The sequence below is a fragment of the Cajanus cajan genome, chromosome 4, assembly GCF_000230855.2.
Source record: "Cajanus cajan strain Asha chromosome 4, NIPB_CcT2T_4, whole genome shotgun sequence".
NCBI classification, from domain to species: Eukaryota; Viridiplantae; Streptophyta; class Magnoliopsida; order Fabales; family Fabaceae; genus Cajanus; species Cajanus cajan.
Genome location: NC_138520.1, coordinates 61,862,773 through 61,884,924, shown reverse-complemented (window position 1 = coordinate 61,884,924; position 22,152 = coordinate 61,862,773). Strand labels below are relative to the sequence as shown.

At 29.0% G+C, this 22,152-nt stretch overlaps 2 protein-coding genes across 2 annotated transcripts; both read right to left on the bottom strand.

Annotated features, from left to right (window-relative positions):
- Positions 1-2,237: 2,237 nt before the first annotated feature.
- On the bottom strand, positions 2,238-5,058 carry LOC109801113 (uncharacterized protein At2g39795, mitochondrial). Its single transcript, XM_020362106.3, has 3 exons — positions 4,736-5,058; positions 3,006-3,334; positions 2,238-2,629 (listed from the first exon to the last, which is right to left on the bottom strand). Exons 1-3 carry the CDS (start codon positions 4,991-4,993, stop codon positions 2,470-2,472), a joined length of 747 nt encoding a protein of 248 aa, XP_020217695.2. The 5' UTR covers positions 4,994-5,058; the 3' UTR covers positions 2,238-2,469.
- A 3,272-nt stretch (positions 5,059-8,330) lies between these two features.
- Positions 8,331-15,380, bottom strand: LOC109801115 (NADPH-dependent aldo-keto reductase, chloroplastic). The gene is made up of 7 exons (XM_020362107.3): positions 15,206-15,380; positions 12,050-12,100; positions 11,542-11,618; positions 11,318-11,405; positions 10,501-10,776; positions 10,012-10,254; positions 8,331-8,492 (listed from the first exon to the last, which is right to left on the bottom strand). Exons 1-7 carry the CDS (start codon positions 15,335-15,337, stop codon positions 8,406-8,408), a joined length of 954 nt encoding a protein of 317 aa, XP_020217696.1. The 5' UTR covers positions 15,338-15,380; the 3' UTR covers positions 8,331-8,405.
- Between the last annotated feature and the right edge of the window lie 6,772 nt (positions 15,381-22,152).

Here is a 22,152-nt window from a genome sequence, read left to right as displayed (position 1 = left end):
AAAATAATTACTTCAGTCAATGGAAGAATATATTTATAATAAAATAAAATATTATGTAAAATTAATTTAATCAATATAAATTTATTTTAATAATAACAAAAAAAATGCATACATTAATTCATCAAGGATTGGAGAGTGGGAGAAAGTTTCAATCAATGAATGAGAGTGAGGGATGCTGGTGAGTAAGAAAGGGAGAAGTGTGAAGTGGGGTGTAGAATAGAAATTTCACACAAGAAAAATAAAATGATGTAAGAATAAAGAAAAGGAGTGTGAAAATAACATGAGTCTTATTTAGAACATTTTGGATCATTGACCTCAATTAGAGCATTACTAATTACTATTTAAGTCTTCATGTCGTAAAAAAATTTGTTATTTGACAAAAATAACTGGCTCATGTTTGACGAAAAAATTCCTTTAACATGTTGAGGTCTTAATATTGATTATATGAATGGTCTAGAATTTTTCAACTCATTTAAAATTGTTACTTATATTTATTTTTTTCTTAATAAATTAAGATACACCAATATTAGACTAATTAGACATAACGACAGTAATGAACACATCATAAGCATGAAATACTATATCATATGATATTTCAATTCCTTTTGTTCATCTCTCAAACCATTCATCTCTACAATATGTTAAATTATCATATTTGAGTGTGTATCAGTCATGGTCCCATTCAACAACATTAATTCAATCAAACACAGACCTTTCAAACATAATTTAAATCTCACACAAGCATCAAGAACAAAATTAAAGACCAAGGTAGCCAATTTGACTATCATAACATCAATAGGCACAAAGCACATTGTATTAATATATTTTGGTAGGCATTACAAGGAAGCGAATTAATATGTTTTGATATAAAATAGAGCAATTGATCTAATATTCAATTTTTATTGTCCCAATTTAATTTAATTAAAAAATTTGGTCGCAAAACCAGAGTTAATTATTTTCCCTTTTCAAGAAGAAAAATAGAGTAGCAAACCGTCTGCATTGTTAAAAGACTATATTGAGAGTAATAATAATAATTATTTCACTATTGCACGGTTGAGCCATGTGTGTTTGAACAAAGCAAATGCCTACAAAAATGACAAATGTGAACCTTGTGCATATGCACGTGTTGCGCAGTATAAAAATGAGACGATGAGACGTGAGAACTGCGTAAATGACCTCCCAAAATGGACAAAAATACAATCCAGTGGATGGATCGTCACCGATTTAAGAGCGAGTTGATGATATCATCATAAGTTGATTGCATTTTCGATCTAAAATTATGACCAAACCAGTCACAAGTCCAATTCCCAGTTGAACCTGTTAGACTGACCATTCAATTGGAGTTTTAAAACACTGCACCTAATTACTATTTTTGAGAAATCTTCTATTTTGTTCTTAAATAACATCGTGAAGAATTGTCACAATTATACATGTATATACCCATTATGCAATACTTACACCTTTACTTTGGGATTGCTTTTTAAAATTACTAGAGGGGTTCACTTGTATCTTGGGTATTTGCTTATCTATTAGCACTAGGGTGTTATAAACTTTATTAATGGCATTAAACTAGTTTAAAGTACATATCTAATAAAATCCAACATAATTAATAAAAGATTTAATGGAGATGTACTATTAATATAAAAAAAATTACATTATCAATCAATTAAAAATCACTATCACTATAACTTTTAAAATAAATTTATAAAAATCAACAAATTTACTATAAATAATAATTGCGATTGAATAAATATTAAAAACGTTTTTTACTCTATCGATACATAACTTTTTTTTCCTATTAAAAGATTCCCTAGCAATGTATACATAAAAGATTTTAAGAAAAAAACTCATTTCAATGTCCTCTGCATCACAAAAACAATTGTAGTGATTACTTGACCAGGATTGGTCATGACTCATGACGAATCCCTACGAGTGATTTTTTTTCCCTGTATATGATCTCTCCTGCCTCTGCTGGCTGAGGACAGTAGTGGGACATCCCTGCAAAGATTAGTTATTTCCTACGTTATTTATACTTTAGGTTCGAGCCTTAGGCCACCGTCTATTAAAAAAATTTGTTAAAACTATAAAAACATTTTCTGAGATTTCCATTATACCCTCAAAAAAGCAGAATATAGATGAATTGTATGCATGAATCAAGAGTATATAGCAGCACTCCTGATGGACTATATTTATCCGGCCAATCTATAAATTGCTGAACTAGCATCTCAAAACAAAGGTAAGAATGACTGGGGGAATCACCCAAAGTCTATTGAATGAAGGGTGAAGGTAAATTGCAGGGGACAGCCTAAACAATCCTTTCACCATTCAAGTTTTTTCAAATTATTAGTCTACACTTCACCAGTAATTCTCATAATGATACTACAGGACAAAACATGCTTGTACACCAAAAAATAACAGGCTTTGTCAACATTTCACGATATTAGGAGAAGAAACCATTTCTTTTTAAAATCACTTCTCAACGAAGTTCTTCAGGTTCTTCAACCACATTACATACTCCTTGTTGTCTTTAGCAAACATGTATTCCTGCAAGAAGTTGGTTGTGCTGGGCTTGATACCCCTGATCTCAAGATACTTGAGAAAAGCCTTTTGCAGATTTTCATCCAAATCACTGTAATAAAGAATGAAGGAGAAATACTCAGAAATTACGAAAGTGACAAATATATGAACAAATTAGATAAACCAATATATCATATAAGCCTACACTTTTATGAATATGCTTGGATAAACTTTTTCAGAAGTACTTTTAAGAAAGAAAAATAGGAAGCAAAAATGACATAAGTTTTTCCATAAGCTAAAACTATAAAACTAACTTATTCATGAGTTAAAAATAAGATTTTATAGAAGCTAATAAGAGAGTTTGTACAAATTTGCTTATTCATTAGCTAATTTTAGTTTATGAAGAAACTTATTTTATTTTTTCTTTCTATTGTTATCTCTAGATGTGTTTTTGGTGAAATTTACCCAAACAGACCCTAAAAACTTACGTGAACTCCGGCCCCTCGTATGCCAGCTGGTCTTCAGATTCTTCAGACTGCTTTATTGACAAGCTATCAATAGAAATCTCATCAGGAAAAGCAGTCACGCCAAACTCTAGACTGACTCCATTTCCTTTAAAAACAGTCACAACTAAAGGAATGCTAGATTCACTATCATTCTTCTCACCATCTTCGTCATCCTCATTTTCTTCAGGTGCTACATTAGGGATGTCAACTTGAACTCTGATAGTTTCATCCCCATATTGTCCCTTTAGATGTATGGTTCTTTCCCCAGGATTGTCCTCAATCTCAAAAGGAAAATCATCTGGGATTTCAACCTGGAAAAGGCATACAAAAAGTCAATGAAATCAATGCATGACCCAATATGACTATAAATACCAAAAGATACTCTACAGGGCAGAAACAACAAATGACGTCCCACAACTATCCCTGACCATAGATGCTTTTGGTACTGCTCTACAAGGAAAATTCCTTCCACCTTATATTTTATTTGTTAAAATACACAAAGTACATTTCAGGCAAACTAATCAATAGATGACTCCCAGAAATTTCTGTTAAGTAAAATCTTGAAGGTTGACTTCAGCGCAATTACTGAAGTACATTTTCTTGTACCAAAGATACCTTACACAACTCAACAATACTATGAAGTTTTCGCAGACTAGTGCAAAACTTACATCGAGAATAAAAAAATTATAAGCTTCATTTCAGTATCACCAAAAATAAAGAACTGCATTCAAAGAGCTATTGAAATATACTTGCAACATATACTTTACAGAACTCAAGAAGTTTATTTACCAAACTAAAATGAAAGCATATCTTGAAATAAAACACTGACATCAGTCTAAAAGATTTGATATGAATAGAGAACAAAATGTAGTCAGAACACTAAACATTCACAGATAAATACGCAACAGTAGTCAAAGACCAAAAACTTAAGAAAAAAGGTCTAATTATCCTTTTAGTCCCTATAATTGAAAATATTTCATTGTAGCCTTTATACATACCATTTTCGTTTCTTTTAATCTCTATAGTTTCATAAAATACACTTTTTGGTTCCTACAGAAATAGATACCAGGGACTAAAAAGTAAAAGAAATGGTATGTATAAGGATTAAAATTGACCACTTTTAACTATAGAGATTAAAAGACAAGCTAAAGCTTATGAAACTATATGGATCAAAAAAGTAATTAAACCAAGAAAAAATTCACACCAGCAGTAGTTATAATTTCCCCAATAATTTTGATAGCTTCAATGACACGTCCTGCTACCAATTCATGACAAAAACACAAAATTACCAACGCCCCATTTGAACACTCAACTATTCCAATTCATCCACGTCAACTATCTCTAATCTTCAAGCTTCACTCAAAATGAGAATCCCCTCCACCCAATAACCAATTTAAATTAACAATAATTATTTTCAAAACTTTCACCCTTTTCAAGGAAGACAAGGGAAATTCACCACCAACAACCAAGCCTTATGCCATAAACGACGTCATTTCGCTCAACCGAAATAGGAGCAGAACTCACAACAAAAGCCAAAAGGAGGAAAATTTACTAGCACACCCACCTTAGATAGAATTTTATTTCAAACCCAGAAGAAAAAATCATGTAAAATGAGAAAACGAGGGTAAATTACAATGAATAGTCACAAAGAAGAAGGAAAAGGAACGTTGTAGTCATCAAAATGGTAACAATAAGAAAAAAAGAAAAATTACCTGGTGGTTGGCATTATCGTCTTCGAGGGCGCACTGGAGCTCTGATTGAAGCACTTGAGCAAGACTATCGTCGGCACTGGCCTTCGAAGCGAAGGTGTTGGCGAAACGAAGAGAGGGAGCAACAGTAGCTGCTGTCTCTCTGTGGAGAACAGAGAGAATGTTCTGGAAGGTTCTAGAAGATGAAGATGCAACGGCGCGGCACGCCAGCTGAGGCATCGCGGCAGCGGAGGCGCGGCGGAGCATTGCGTACATGGCCATTTCTGTGTGCCCAACAGAGACTCGAGGCGCAAAGCGAAGCAAAGGGTTTAGTGTTAGGGTTTTTGGGTTTGGGTTTACCTTATTTATATAAGCGCCAATATTTATTATTATTATTATATCAAATAAATAATAAATAATAAATAATAAATAAATATAATTGAAACAAATAAATATAATTTTCGTTGTAATTTATTTACTTTTATTTATTTTTATTTAATTGACTCAAAAAATAAATGAATTAAAAAAAATGATTTATCTTATGTGAGTACAATATTATGGGTAAAGGGCATAAAAACATGTAATACCCTTTTACATCAAATACAATATACCTTTTTACATCAAATACAATCAAGTGTTTTTAAGGTTATTGTAGTTTACTATTTGAGGACTTCTTCAGTGTTTTATTTGTTGAAGGGCATTATCATCCATGAAATATTTCCTTTCTTTCAACGGTGCCTTTTCTTGATTTTTTTAACCTATTTCTGTGCTGACTTTTTAAATGCAAAGTTGATATTGTACTTTTTTGTGTGTTTCTTCATGTTCTTAACCAGTTTTGTACCCTATTTTCGTGCTTCTATGTTATCCTACTCGGTTATTGGTTTTCACTTTAAATTGTTTTCAATCCTTATCTTTGTGATGGGTATTATACAATATTCACTTTGGAGGTGTTGATTGAAGCTTTTACATGGTGGTTTAAGGTTTGCGTCGATGGACAGTGCAATGCATTGTTTAGCAGGTCATGCATCCTTTGACGGGACTAATGGAATATGCACTTCACCGACCTCATCGTTGACCCTCGCCTTGTCAAAGGCACTCAAGAAGTTCTATCAGCGGCCATGAGTTGCAATGGAATACCATGGTTGAGGAGTTGGAAGCATCTAATTCCAACTAATGAGTCGAAAACCACATCATGAAATGTGATGATAGCTTTGCATGCGGAGGAAGCGTTCTTTGTCATGAGAATGAGTTTCATCTTCGATCATGGATCTTCTACTTTGCTATAAAAGTGTGAGAGCTTTTTTTATTTGTTTATTTATTCATCAATTTCACTTTTGTTTTTTCGATCTATTTGATTTTTAGGTTAATCCATTAAGTAATTTGTACATTAGATTTGGGTTATCTTTCACATTGTTGGATCTACGATTGTATGTGTTTGTTGCAACTTGGATATGGGTTATGTATTTTCTCACCAATTTGAGGCTTGGCCTAAAGTTAGTAGTGATATGATGGGTATTTTGGTTTAATTGTATATGCGATTAGAGTTGTTGGGTCAAAAATTTTGTTCTATGTTTGTGTGTTTTATATATTCCATTTGTGTTTTTTGGTCTTAATTTCAATTATGAATAATTTTGTGTTAACGGATGGCCTTGAGCCACATGTGGGTCTTCTATAAATCCATGAGACTCCTTTCATTTGAGTATGTTGATTAGTTATGTTTGAGGGGAGATATCGAATTAAATCAAATACATTATACAATGGAGAGTTTGAATAAAATCAAATACATTATATAATCGAGAGTTTGAATTGTTACTGTAATTTACTATTTTGAGGATATCATTGGGTTTTTTTTCGTTTTCTCAAAGGTATTTTTGATCAGATCATGAAATTTTATCAACAGTCAAGTTGGTGATGATGGATGTCCACGAAGAGCATTTGAACATCACAGTGGGATTGGATAAGGTAAATATTATCGCCAACTAACGAATAATTTCTTTCTTCAACTTTTGTTTCTATAAATAATGATATCAACTGTCTTAATTGCATAAATGAATTCAAGCATGATGGTGTTGGACGTGGGAATTAGGGTACACAATCTAATGAAATTGCCAAGTAAGCAATTCTTTGTATTCATAACTTTAATATCAATGAAAAATTCATATCACAATTCCCATCAAAGAATCTTGTGTTTTTGTTGGTGGTTATTGATTATATGTTTCCTTTTGATGTTAAATGTGTTTAAGGTGACTGAGGAAATAGTTAATGAGTCTGAAAAGAATTTGGATGAAGAGAAGTTTTCTAGTGAGGAAGATGCAACAAAAAGAAACAAGGACGGTCCTATTATTGACAATGAAGAATAGGAGCCTGAGGATAAGGTGGATGGTTGGTTCATTTAAAACTCCTTGTATTTAGTCTAAATCTCTTGCTGCATCTTTAAAGTTTTCTACACTTCATGATCAAGAAACAAATAGAAGATATGTGTCTTATTAATTAATGACAAATCGTACAAATTAAGCTTTGGTGTTATGTGTAATGATCTGAATTTTGTTGGCTACTTTATTTACATGGTAGAAGCTCTAACTATCTTTTCCTTAATGATGAATTTTTGTCTTAGTCTAGCTTTGCTTTCATTTTGAAAATGTTGGGATTTCAATTGCATTTATTATTGTTGCTAATACATTTTGTTTTTGGTTATATTTGAAATTTATATCCTCTAGGTTGTTCATCAATTACTTAATTGAATCTAAAATGTGTGGTAGGAGATGACACTAAAAGATTATGAGAAAGTACTAGAAGAGATAAGGAAAGTTTTACAGACACTCAATAAAGGATGCAAACTAAAATAGCCAAGTCACTTATCATGCACCTAAAAAGAAACCATACACAAGTCACCTTATTTTCCTTCAATAGTATAATAAGAATAACAACATAAATTTTGGGTTTACTATTTCATCCTTCAACGATTAACACATAATTGCTCATAAATTTAAATGAGGAAGTTATATCCAAACAAAAAATATAGAAATTTTAATTTTTTTTCTTAAATTATGTTTCTTATTTAAAATATTTTATCCAAACACACCGTAAAAAAATATTCAAAAAATTTCTCATAACGTAACACTGACGTAATACAACAAACACAACATGCATTTTCTTTTATGAAAAATTCTATTGTACACTTGAAAATATGAACGATTTTGAAACTTTTTATTTTCTTTTAAAAAAATATGTGAACATTTGATGTTTTAGAATAATTAGAATATATTTATTATTTTCTTAAAATTCTTAATATATATATATATATATATATATATATATATATTACATGAAACATTTGAATTTATTAAAGATATTTTTTTTATATATCATAAGTCATGTTAAATCGGGACTTTTCGTATTTATATGTAATCTTAAGAAAAAAATTGAATAAAAAAATTCATAAAATCTTCCTCTACTTCAACAAATAAAATTTTATTATGTTTTTTTTTTCTAAATTATTTTGAATTTTACAAAATGATTTAAAATATTTGGACTAGTATTTAATGAGAAAAAAGAGTAAATTAATTATTTAAGTTATTTGTTTGTCAATGACACATCACTTAGTGTAGATAAAAAAAAATAAAAATAAAAATATACTTTATGTCATTTTTATTAATTTTAAAATTTGATTGTACGAAAACATTCAATGGAGTTCTCATTCGTCACCATCCCATAATTCCTCCTCAAATATGTTACTCCCCTTTGTTTCATGGACTAAGAAGCTAGCCTTAAGTAATCTTTCCTGCAAGTGCAACAACAAAAAAATCGTTGTCAAAAAACTTGACTAAAGTTCCATAAAAAAAAGTGAAAAAAAAAAAAAAACATTCATACGATCCTTATCAAAACCCAGTAAATGGACATCAAAATTCAAAAACAAGTATATGTATAAATACATGGACAATATTAAAATCTTATTGAAATATAAATTTACAAACATTAGTTATCATGTTAGTAGTAATTTTTAATTTTAATAATTCATATAATGTCAAGATTTAATGTTAATTAGTATTATATGTCTCTCCTATATGTGTGTGTAAGAGAGAGAAATCAACCTATGTATACTGTGAATAAGTCTTGTAAACTTACTTTAACTTCATATTTTATTTTTCTTTTTACAACACAAATTTGATAAATCTAGTTGTTGAATATCGTAGGATATCATATGTATATCTTTTTATAATTACCATTTACTTATATGTTGAAAAGTATATTATATGTTATATACAATTGATTAATGAAACATCAATTAATTTTTAAATTATATAAAATTTGTATACTTAATATACTTTGTAAGAATGTTCAATATAACATGCGAATATCAATGAATTTAAAGTTTATAAAAGGTTATTATTTAGAGTAAGTTATTAAGACCATATTTACTCTTCTCTAGCAAATAAATGAAAACGAAAGAAATAGGTGATAAATAAATAAATAAATGTTAGTTGAAGAGAAGAGTAATAAAAATGTATTTGACTCATTAGTTTTTTTTTTAAATAAAACTTGAAGTACAATTTTTTTAAGTGCAATTGATGTTGAGGTTGGAATTTTATCTCAGTATTATATATAAATGTATTTAATATATGTCTCATTAATATGCATTTATGTATATTATTGAATTAAAATTCTAATTTTGATAGAAGAACAACACCAATCACACTTATATATAAGATTGTACTTAAATTTTGTCCTTATTTTTATTCAATTTCTCACCTATTTATTTTATTCATATTTCTTCTTTCTTTCTCTTAAACTAAACACATTTATTTCTACTTTATTTTTTTATCTATTTTGTTCACTTAATAATAATAATATTATTATTATTATTTATTATTATTATTATTATTTTCATGCACATTATTTCTCACATTTGTCTTTCCTTTCTATCAAGTCAACCATAAAATTGAGTGGGACACTCCTAAAAATTAAACCTCACAATTTCTAAAATTGCTTGTTGATTATTTCTGCTACTTCACTATATAAATTTTTTAAAAAATTATTTGCTCAATCTAAGTGAGGAATGTGAGTTGGGTAATTATCATTACTTATGTATGAGAAATTTCATTCCTACAACTCATCTTTTCTACACTTATGAAATATATAGGAGAAAAAAAGGGAAAGTGAGGATAACAGAAACACCAGGACAAAACGTAGGTAGTAGTAAAATGTTGTTGTAGAAAAAATGTGTAGGCCTCATCTACTAATATATATGTTAGACCTTGATCAAATAATAGAAAGATTCAAGGTAACCATTAAATATTTACCTGTTTGATCTCAGAAAGTTTAGCAAGCAAGTCCTCGGGAATAGACCAATCAAAAATATCAAAATTTTCCTTTATCCTTCCTTCATTAAAACTCTTAGGAAGCACACTATGGCCCATTTGCAATCCCCATCGAAGAGCTACCTGTGCAGGAGTCTTTCCTAATTTCTTTACGATCATATTTATAACTGGATGCTTAAGGAAATCACCTTCTAGCCAAGAAGGAGAACCCAAAGGTGAATATCCCTGAACATTTGCAATTAAATGACACATTTTAAGTACCAAAAATGAAGAAAAATCTAAGTGATGTCTTAAGTTATAAATAGGTGTCAAGTTATTTAGAAGTATTAATATTAATTAATTATTTTTCACTTAAATAATATTATGTTGAAAGTAATTTTTGTTTTGCATCATTTCATGCTAAGTCATGGTGGATCAATAATCACAGTTATGTGCACAAAAAAGAATATCATTCAAGATGTGCAAACTTACAGAAAAATGGACACCCTTAGATTTGCAAAAGGCCTTCAACTTGTGTTGCTGCCATGCAGGATGACACTCTAATTGATTGACAGCAGGAGGAACACGAGCAACCTCAAGCAATTCTCCCAACTTCTTAGAGGAAAAATTGCTTACACCTATAGCTTTAGCCTTTCCACTGTCATACAAAGCTTCCATTGCCTTCCAAGTGTTAGGTATGTCTGCTGGCACAATGTTTTCAACCTTAAATCCCACCGATCCTTTCTTCATTCGAATTGGCCAATGAATCTTAACAAGGCAAACTCATTAGTATACAATTGATAATTTTACAAATAATCAAATATGAATACCCCACAAAAATACACACACAATAATGCACCATATGCTTAGCCCCTTTCCTTTGTCATAAGATTCAAACACAGAAGATGTTTAAGATACAAAATAAAACTACTTTATACTAATTATGCAATATGAATTTTGAGCAGAAAATAAATTGTGCATATTGCTTCTAATTCAACTTCACTATTTTAATCATATCATTAATTGATGTAAAAACTTGAATAGCTTCTTTCACCCTCGTGTCAAAAATTGAACTTTAGAAATTAGTTAAGATTTATTTATTGATGCTTATTAGTCAGTTACTTGCTTACTCTATATATAAGTCATATTAGATGGCTTAATGTACTCACCTTTCTCGATTCAATATATATTTTATTTTCTAGTTTAGTACATTTTCTCTCAATCTTCTGTTCTAAACCATGAACTCTGTCAATAACTCAGAACTAAACAATTACACAAGAATAACTAGAGAGTAGTGGTTAATACATACAAGGTATAAATCTATATAATCAAGCTGCAATTCTCTCAAAGTACTATCAAGAGCTTTTGGTACATCTTCCGGAGCATGATCTGTACACCTGCACATCATCTTAGTTTCAGGTACAGAGAATTCTGAGTTCTAAAGATTGAAAACTAACAAATTAACACATGATTCTACTTGCATGAATTTAGCTTTAAAAGGGAGAGATAATCAATTTAGAATTCAAATAAAACCAGAGTTTAGAGGTAATCCATAAATCTTCTCGCTTGACTACACCCTCCTCAAATAACTTTTTTAATGTTGAGCCAATCTACAACAATTTCAAGGCATCATTATATGAGAATCACATGAGTAGTGAAACTAAAAATGTTATATAATATTGTAAATAAGATAATATTTTTGTTACATCATTTTTGTAAATGATCTCAATAGATAAATAGTCTTTATTCAGAATTAAAAATGGGTAAAGATGGCTTAGGTGTATGATTTACTCCACTATGATGGTTGTTCTAAAACTATTTAAACAATGAACACCATAGTGTGAATTAGGCCAGAGTGTAGCTAGTATAGCATAGTTGAATGGGCCACTAAGTATTATCTATGTGTACAAATTAACAAACTAAAAGTAATGTTTCACGTGCATGTAAATACAGTAGCAAGGTAGTGATTTTATTTAATTGGGACAAAATGAAACCAAATAATAATATAGAAAAATAGGTTAGCATTGATTGTGACAATTACCTCCTTCTGGTTGCCGTAGAGTTGAGCACAATCAATATGGCGGTAACCAACCTGGAGCAATGAAGCATGCCATTAAATATGATGAGTTAACTAAAAATTAAAATCAATTAGAATCGTCAAATGCAACAAACCAAGAAGAAAAAAAATTATAACCACAGGTAATTGCTTATACCTTTCATCAACCAGTTCAAAATATTGTTGGACAAAATTTGTTGCAAAACAAGTCTCACGTTTGTGGATTAGGAATAAGTAGAAAGGTGCATAAGTAAAAGACTATCGTATTGATTTGCTAAGATAACATTGTACTAGATAATATGAACAAGTAATTCACAAAAAAAAAAAAAGTAATATAAATAAGTTTAATCACTTTTTAACTCCAATAATTTGTCAAATTTTACTTTTTAATTCTTATATTTAGAAATAGTCATTTTTAGCCTTTGCATATACAACTATTTTTTTTTCATTTCATTGTCTATTGTTTATATTTTGACAAACACCGTTATTAAGTACATGACATGAATTGTGAATCTTAATAAATTTATTTTACTTAATAACTTAAAATATTAGTGTATTTTATTTATTAATATTAGTTTTATTTTAATTTCCTAAAATATTAAATGATGACACATGTAAAATTTTCATTAGTTAGGTTTGTTATTTAAAGTGAAGTTTTGTATCATATTGTGTATTGATCAAAATCATACTATATTTTTTTAATATTTTTTTTTTATAACTTCAGCTTGTAACTCTTTAACAGTAGAATATTAGTAGTAGTGATCGATTAGATATTTTCTTCCTACCACTACTCTTATGTTTTTACTCAATTTCTTTTGTAACAAGCCTAATGCACTCGAAGAAATGAAGAAGGGTACTTTTCATTTCCCTCCCACCAACTCAGCCATGTCTTACACTTCATAACGGCGTCTGTCAAGGACTCAAGAACAAAAGGTAGGGACCCAAATAGAAAGAAAATTGCATATGTAAACACTAATACATAATATTTTAAATTGTAGAGACTAAGAGTAAAATTTGATAATTATAAAAATTAAAAAAGTAATTGAATCATATAAATATAATTATCTCATGTTTGACTTAATAAAAATAAGCAAAATATATAAAAACTCAATCTTTATTACTTAATCATATCACATTTTTTTGTCATAGACATATTTAAAGGATTACAAAAAATATTTATACTTATTTTTTTTAATAATAATAATTATTTTTTTTGTTGTTTCTTCTCTATTATCAATATTATCATTATCATTACTATCATTATTTTTATTATCATTAACATCATTAATATTATTGCAACCATTATATCTTTATTATTGTCGATAACATTATCACTATTATTGTGTGCTATAATTTTCCTTTAGACATATAAGTTAATAAAGATAGAAGTTTCCTCTTTGTTGGACATACTTTACAAGAGTATCATGAGTTTAAAATGCTAAAACTATTTTTGGACAAATAGATCACTTGTAAAAAAAAAATAGAACTAAAAAAAGGGAGTGAACTTGTAAACTCGTAAAAGATTATGAATTATCACGAGTTTGAGAACCATGATTTAAAATATAACTTTTGAAAATTGACATTAATTAGATAAATGTGTTGAGAATAAGACAACCCAACCTATGGTTTTAATGGATAATAAACAAAGTATTGTAATGAATTAGTGTGTTGTCCGCCAATATGCTTTCTTTGGGTAAAAAAAAAAAAGTGGCAAATTTTTGATCAAAAGTTATAGTATAATGAATATTGTCCAAAGGCCATGTCATGAGCACGAATTGGCTCAAGACTTCATTATCTGATTATTTTACAACAAGTATGAAGAATTCTTCATTTTATGATTTAATGACAAAAATTAAGAATAAAGGACACATTTTAATGAAGTAGCAATCTTGAGCATCGTGTCTAACACAAAAGGAGGGAAAAAATACAGACTTTCAATAAAGTCAACATTTACACACAAAAATGGGAATTTCAACTTGCTCTCATTTTCTAATATCTTTATAGGAACAAAAATAGCTTTTAGTGTCTAAACGTATGACAGCAATGGTATTGCCTGAAGAGGGTATGGCTTGTATAAGCATACTTGTGTAAAGGTCAAAGAGGCTTAGTAACACAATGTGTAGAGCTTGGAAAGATACAAGATAAAATGCTTGTGTAGAGTCTAGATAGATAGGCTTGGGAAAGAGTACTTGAGTTTGAGCTTAATTAGAGAAACTTGTGAAAAATGTTTGGTTCTAAAAATTAAATTGATGAATTATCTTAGTGATAATCTTGGTTGAGTGTCAAATATTAGATGTGGGTAGAGCTTATTTAAAATTAATATTAAAATTATATATATTTATATATTAAATAGATTTATATTTACATATTTTATATTTATAATGATATTTTTTGTATGTTATTGAATGTAACATTAACTTAGACTTTAAATATTTTTTAATCTAAAAAAAATGGTATATATATTATTGAGGATCTATACAAGAGTAACACATAGGTATGGTAACGGGTGGGACTGAAGCAGGTTTTATGTTCCCGTCCTCATTCTCGCATATTTAAATTGTCCATGTTCCCATCTTCGATATGACAATAAAATCTGGGTACTCATGTTTGTTCCCGACCAGATTCGAGTTTCTCCGCCCTACCCTCGTTCTTGAACTTTTTTTTTTGTTTCTAATAAATTTTAAAAAATAAAAAGTAAAATAATATAAATTTTTATATATAAAAATTTTTAATTTTGGTTTATATATATATATATATATATATATATAAGAATAATTTTTTAATTATATTAATAAGTAGGACGGATGCATGACGTCTAAGGCAAGGCCACTGTAGAGGCAGGACGGGTATTAACATTCCCGTCCCCAATTTTATCAATCAAGAAAAATCTGAACCCAAATATTATGGACACGAATTTTTTCTATTCAAATTGAGATAATTTACGGATAATGGGTCCAATTTAGATTGTCATGCCTAATAAACACCACCATCAAATCTACGGGCAAAGTGTTGTTGTACGTTACTGCATGCTAAACTACAATGCAAGCAAAAAATATCCAAAAATAGCAGGGAAACAAAATGGGAGAGAAAGAAAGACAAGGTAAGAGGAATCATATAATAAGAACATAAATAAGATGAAACCTTGATAGCATGAGTTATAACATGAGCAATGACACCAGGTTCAGGTTGGGAAGTCTCCTGCCAAGTTCCCAACCCTAGTGAAGGGATTTTAGCTCCAGTGTTGAGCTCAAAGAACCGGATTTCGTTGCTCATTTTGCCCCCACGGTAATAACAGATGAAGTTGCAAATGTTGCTGTCTGCGGAAGAAGATGAATAAACACAAGAAAAGGGTGCAACCGTCCAAATACATCACGTGCTCTTTTTTGGACTCTTGCGTAGCCTTGATGTGACGCGGATATTTAAAAAACTGTGCAGGCAATATCACACCAAATTAATAGTTTTTTTTCCTTTAATGAGTTCCACGCAATATCACACAAAATTATTTTTGTTTATTATTATATTATTTTAATATTAATAAAAAATTTATTTTCAAGAATAATGTTATAAAAATTGAATTGTTTATTGATTTGATAAAGACAATATGGTTTAATAGTCATACAAAAATGTCATTATTAAAATGGTTAAATTGGTTTATATTAAAAAAAATCAAAAATAATATAATAACTTGAATCCATGATATAGAGAGGAGAAACCGGAAGAAAATAAGATATTGAAAATGTAATGTATTGAGAATGAATGAGTGTATTCAAAAGGATTACACATCAAGTCCTTTATAACTATAACAACCATTCGCAAGTTGGAATGTGTTCACACATTTCTAGTTGGGATAAAAAAAAATACTAAGTAGCAAAACAAATCAAAATGCACAATAAAAAATGTCAAAAATTAATATATCCACTAAGAAATATATAAAAATAAAAATAATCAAAAGTCAACAAATACAAGTTTAATCATTAATTACAACGTATAATACAGGTCTTAACAATTTAATAGAACAAAAATGTTTAACTACCTTAAAGGCACAAGTAGAAATAGTATATGTTTAACCATTATAAGGTAGAAATAATAAGCTTAACCATCAAGAGTAGAAGTCAAACAATGTTTGACCACTCAAGATAAAAGCACAATGTCTCGATGGTTAAGCATGGATTTGTATGTTTCGTAGGTCATCATTCTCACCGGTAATAACATAATAATGTGTTGACTCTTTTCTGTATCCCTTAAGGGAGTAGTTATGTGATGGTTCTACCCAACTCCTCTCGAGTTCAATTGACTCCTTTCAAGCATTGGTATCTAGTTTTAGCACATAATTCATTACCAGCAAGTCGCATCTCATCACTTATTAATATAAAGCAAGGTGAAAATAAACCCCTTTCTACTTTTAAGGATAGACTTAGCAAGGTTGAGCTAGAAATCCTTAACTTAGGCCTCAACTTAGTGTTACATCAAATGTTATCAACTTTTTAAAGCTTAAATCCTTTCTAGATACCTTGTACAAGAAACTAGCATAAAATGTGGAAGAAATTTGTTGAAGAGCTATTAAATGCATGTAGATGGAGGAGTTGATTGTGTTTTGAGAAAAGGCTAACTTAGAGGTTGGTAAAGAAAAGAAGAATGAGTCAAAGTTAGACAAAAAAAGTAAAGGATTGATCAACTATGGTTTGAGAGCACAAACCTTTGAGGTGTACCCATTACACTCCCCTAAATGACAGTAGGGCTAAGATATAGGAAAAAAAAACATAAGTAATTAATGACTTGATTATGGTTGTCAAACCAATTCCTACTCCTCAAAAGGTTGATTGAACCAAGCTTTGTCAATATTATCGCAACTATAAACAAACCACTGAGGAGTGTTTGGCATTGTGGGATAAGATAGAAGAATGAATATAGGTTGGTCATTTGCATATATTTATGCCAAGAGCTAGTACTTCTAGAGTCCATAATGGTGACCATCGGTATGAGAGGAGGACTAGCGATGGGAAAGAAATGATTGGCCTTGCCAATATTCTAACCCATAATTGGTGGATGAGGATCAACTTGGAACTCAACTCTAAGAGGTTATCAACACCATTTTTAGAGGCTTTGCTAGAGGAGGATCTACAAACTCAACCAGGAAGAATCACCTCAGATTGGTTAAGTCAATAAACACAGCAGGGGTAGCACTATAAGAAATTTTGAAATTATAGACGACTAAAATTCGTGGGTAATCCAAAAAATCTGTCGGTTAATTCCGACAGATTACAGACGAACAATAATCCATCGGTAAATTACTCGTCTGAAACATTTACCGATGGATTATAATTTATGGGTAACTTTCCGACAGAATTACCCATGGATAAATATGTGGGTATTGTTGATAATATTTTTTAAAAATTATTTCAAAATTATATTAAATAACAATCTTATTTAGTGCAACATCCATCATATATGACCTTTCAGCAGCTTTACTCCACGAAACTTCATGCAACTCCTCGTTGGTCAGAACCCTCCATGGGTAGCCATTTTTGAGATATTCGTCTGCTTTTAGGATCAAAGATTGACCTCACAAATCAAAATAAGACTTTTCAGCGTGCCTTGTCATCACTTGCACATTTTTCTAGAAAACTTCCTAGAAGGTCACACATCCGTAAATTACTCCATATTAAGCACACTTAACTGTGAAGTTCTTATGAAACAAGCTACCAAATAGTATATGCATCTTATTAGTATAGATAGTACAAATTAATTTCTATAAGTCATCATCAACTATACAATCTCATACTTATACAATCTTTAGATCCTCTCATTCCAGTATGTTTCACAAATTACAATATAATATAATACTATAATTTTTATGTAAATCAATTAAAAATAGTAATATTTTAGTCTGTGTATTTCAAGAGTTACATTTTTATTATATATAATTAAAATTTATAATAAATTATATATAAAAATAAATATTATAGTTAAATCAATAAATCATATTTAAAATTTGTATAAATATATATTAAATTAAAATTAGTAACTAATCAAAGAATAATTAACTTCTATAAATAAAACACAAATGCCTTTCTTATGCCATAATGTTTTTAAAGACTTTTCTTTAACTAGAAGAACTTTATATATTTTTTTTATATTTTTTTAATCTAATTTAATTTTTATTTATCATTATTACTTATAAATTAATTTTATCATTTTTAACATAAATTATTATTAAAAATAATTACCCACAGATACATCCGTGGATAATTATGTGGGTATGTTGATAATATTTTAAAAAAATTATTTCAAAATTGTATTAAATAATAACCTTGTTTAAAAAAATCTATATTCATACTTGAAATTTAAAATAAATATATATTAAATTAAAATTAGTAACTAATCAAAGAATAATTAACTTCTATATATAAAGCACAAATGTCTTTTTTGTGCTATAGGATTTTTACATGCTTTTCTTTAACTAGAAGAATTGTATATATTTTTTAACTTCTTATTTGATTTAATTTTTATTTATCATAATTACTTATGAATTAATTTTTATCATTTTAAAATTAAATTATTAATAAAAAAATAATTATCCACGGATACATTCATTAGTAATAACGTCGCAATTCCATGGGTATTGTTGATAATATTTTTAAAAAATTATTTTAAAATTGTATTGAATAACAATCTTGTTTTATGAAAAATAGTATAGTTCAAAATTGGTAAAATTATTATAAATGTTAAGAAATTATCTTTTAATTTTAGATTATCATGCATTAATATCATTTTACTAATTATATATTTCTCAATTTAAATAAAATTAACTATATAACATTAAAATATATTGATAGTAAATTATTATTTTATATTATCATTTAATTATAAATTTTATATATCATAGTTAGTATGGTAAATTAATTAGCATGAGAAAATTAGTTAAGTATTTAAGAATTTAATTTGTTAATCTTTTATCATTATATTTTTTAAAGTTACCCACAAACTTTTTACATTTTCTATGAACAACGTTTTAGACAGATAATCCTTGAGAAATTTTTGTCTGAAACACATAATTTTTCCACGAAAAAAATCCGTGGGTAACATTCATTTGAAATTTTAGACAGAAAAAATCTGTGGATAATATCCGTCAGAATTGTTTATGTTTCAGACGGACACGTATCTGTCGAAAAAATCTGTCGATAATATCATTTTTCATACGGATATTTATTTTTAGGAAAAAATCCATCGGTAATAATTTTTTTTTTTAGTGTAGGTATATGAACCCAAGTCCGTGAACCGATTCATTTAGCCCACAGTCCGTGTGAATATAGGCCAAATTTGTAAAATTTGTATCGATATAGCAAAGTTTATAGTCTAGCCCTGTGAATCCCGTGAGTAGCTTGTTTATTAATAAATTAATTTTATATTTTTTCCTTATATACTTATATCAATTTTTATGTTATAAATGTATTTATATCAATTTTTATGTATTTTTCCTCACGTTTTCATATATTAAAAAAGAAATAAATATCATTGATTTTATTAGTATTTATAAAAAAAATTATATATAATTCAAATTGACGGATAATCATAAAAATATGTTATCCATCAATTTGAATTAATGAAACGAAATATCAAATGGTTTTCAAATTTTTTAGAATTTTGCAGATTTGATGTATGCATTAAGAACTTTAAATTTAACGGTTGGATCGGTGGGATTTGATATAAAGCATGAGTTATTGAACGAAGTAAGTCTACTTGGAGTAAACGAATCCCTCCTCTCTCTCTTTATATATATATATATGTATGTATTAATATAATAATATAATTATTTAATAATTATTTATTTATTTATTTATTTATATATATATATTAATTAATTAACAATAATATTGCTATTATTTTAGATACAAGTTGATGTTGTTGGAGTATTTTTTCTCTAAATTTTATGAAACTCATATTCAATTGAAATTAATAATATCAAGAAATTATGCTACTCGTTGTTTGAAGAGTATCAAACTAAAACTAGGGAATAGTGAAAAGTTCAACTTCACGAGCAAGTGTCAATGAGTCAAACTTCGATAATCTAAATATTAATAATTTTCTTAATGATCATGACTTATTTGTGAATGATACAGTTGAAACACAAATAAAGTTTGAAATATAACTCTGCTTGGAAGAAAGAAGTTTTGCCTAGGAATGCTACTTTTGACATTCTTGAATGGTGGAAAATAAATGGGATAAAGTATCCAATTTTGCAAAAAAAAATTACTAAAGATGTTTTGATAATTCCAATTTCAACCGTAGCTTCAAAATTTGCATTTAGCATAGAAGGTGGATTTTTGAATCCTTATGGTTCTAGGCTCCATGAATTTACTTTGAAGGCACTTATGTGTGCATAAAGTTGATTGAAACATAAGCAATAAGGTAAAAAATAATTAAATTTTATTTATTTAGTAAAAGTTATTTATTTTTTATTGTTGGTTTTAATTATTAATTTAAATTGTCGAATCATTCATTTTCTTGTCATGTAGTTTCTAATGATAAGGTTAAATGTCTACATATTTGTTTTTTTTTTAATTTATAGCATATAATTTAATTTATAATTTTAATCTAACTAATTCTTGTACAATTTTTTCAAAAGTCTTGAGAATATTGTTAAGACATAATCATGGTGTTTGAAGTTTAATTACAACTTCATTATATTGAATTTTGTTTTAAAATTTATTTACAAGAATTGAATGTTTTGTAATATTTATTTAAAATAATTGTTATGTTATATTTTTATAATATTAAAGATCTGACAAATTAATAGTATGTTTACTTGCGTGAAATATTATCTTTTTATTGATTTATTTACTTAATACATAAATAAAATACATATTACACGTACGAGTATGGGTAAATAAGTACAAAGATAAGGTTTAAAATTGTTATCCATGTAAATATGAGATTAGGCACGTGTATTGTTTTTAAAAGTAGGTATAAGAATAAGTACTATATAACTCTACCCAGATCTTATACATTGTCATACTTATCTACGGGCTTCACGGGTCAAACATGGACCGAAAAAATTACTCAATTCATTTTACAAATTGAGCTTACCCAATATGTTAAAAATATAGATTTCGCAAGCCAAACCTTAAATGAGTTAGATTGATTCATATACTCACCCCTAAAACACAGTTTCAAGGGTGTAGACCTTTGTCAAGACAAGCTTATGGTAATCATTGTGGATAGCTAACTTTATTGTCATGAAAACACGTGTAGATCAAGGTAGCTCAAATAATATTTTATTACTACAAGAAAAATTGTTTTTAACGGGTCTTTTTTTATTTTTTATTTATTATTATTATTATTATTATTTTTTTACAATACCTAAGGTTTAAACTCTGTTAAATACATTAACTACGGTTTGTCAAACCGTATGGAAATCGTCCATGGTAACCATATTGTCGACGTTTTGTAGCAACTCCCAGAAAACGCAAAATTTTTCAGAGGTTTAAAGACCCTCGGTAATTACTAAGGGTTCAAAACCTCCATTAACACCGCAAACATACCAAGGTCTTACTAACTCGTTAATGTCATCATTGGGGGTTTTAAAACCCGTAGCTAGAACTTACCATGAGTTTACAAAGCCTCGTTAATCCCAATTTGTTTTAAAAAAAATCTATTCCTATACCGTATGGTGCCGAACAGGACGAGCAATCCGAACGCTTTGTGTACCCGAACACGCCGAGTACCCGACACCGCCGACCCCACACGAACGTACGGAACTTATCGGTACGGTCGGCCAAGGTCAACGTCATTACCGGCTTAATTACAAGTAAATTAATTAGCATAAACTTCGGATCAGTCCCCTAATTTCCCGGGGCCCAACCCATAATCACGGCCCAACACGAACACCTATAAATAGAACTCCTGAGAGGTACGTAACTACTTTTGACCTACCGCATTTATTACGCCGAGTACTTACTTGAGCGTTGGAGTGTCTTTGCAGGCACCCCCCCTTTCTCGCTTCGGACCGCCCGGATTGAACGAGAAGACCGAGACCCAAGACCAGACCTACTACAACAAGGATAATTGGAGTGTGTATCCTAACACAG

Bases quoted from the DNA above. Each gene is read 5' to 3' on its own strand.
- LOC109801115 (XM_020362107.3), bottom strand. From the start codon at position 15,337: ATGAGCAACGAAATCCGGTTCTTTGAGCTCAACACTGGAGCTAAAATC. The intron at 11,619-12,049 runs GTAATTGTCACA...AAATTGTTGTAG, and splicing joins TCTACGGCAACCAGAAGGAG to ATTGGCTCAACATTAAAAAA. The intron at 11,406-11,541 runs GTTTTATTTGAA...GATGATGTGCAG, and splicing joins TGGATTACCTCTAAACTCTG to GTGTACAGATCATGCTCCGG.
- LOC109801113 (XM_020362106.3), bottom strand. From the start codon at position 4,993: ATGGCCATGTACGCAATGCTCCGCCGCGCCTCCGCTGCCGCGATGCCT. The intron at 3,335-4,735 runs GTAATTTTTCTT...TGCCTTTTCCAG, and splicing joins ACGATAATGCCAACCACCAG to GTTGAAATCCCAGATGATTT. The intron at 2,630-3,005 runs GTAAGTTTTTAG...TCTTTATTACAG, and splicing joins TACGAGGGGCCGGAGTTCAC to TGATTTGGATGAAAATCTGC.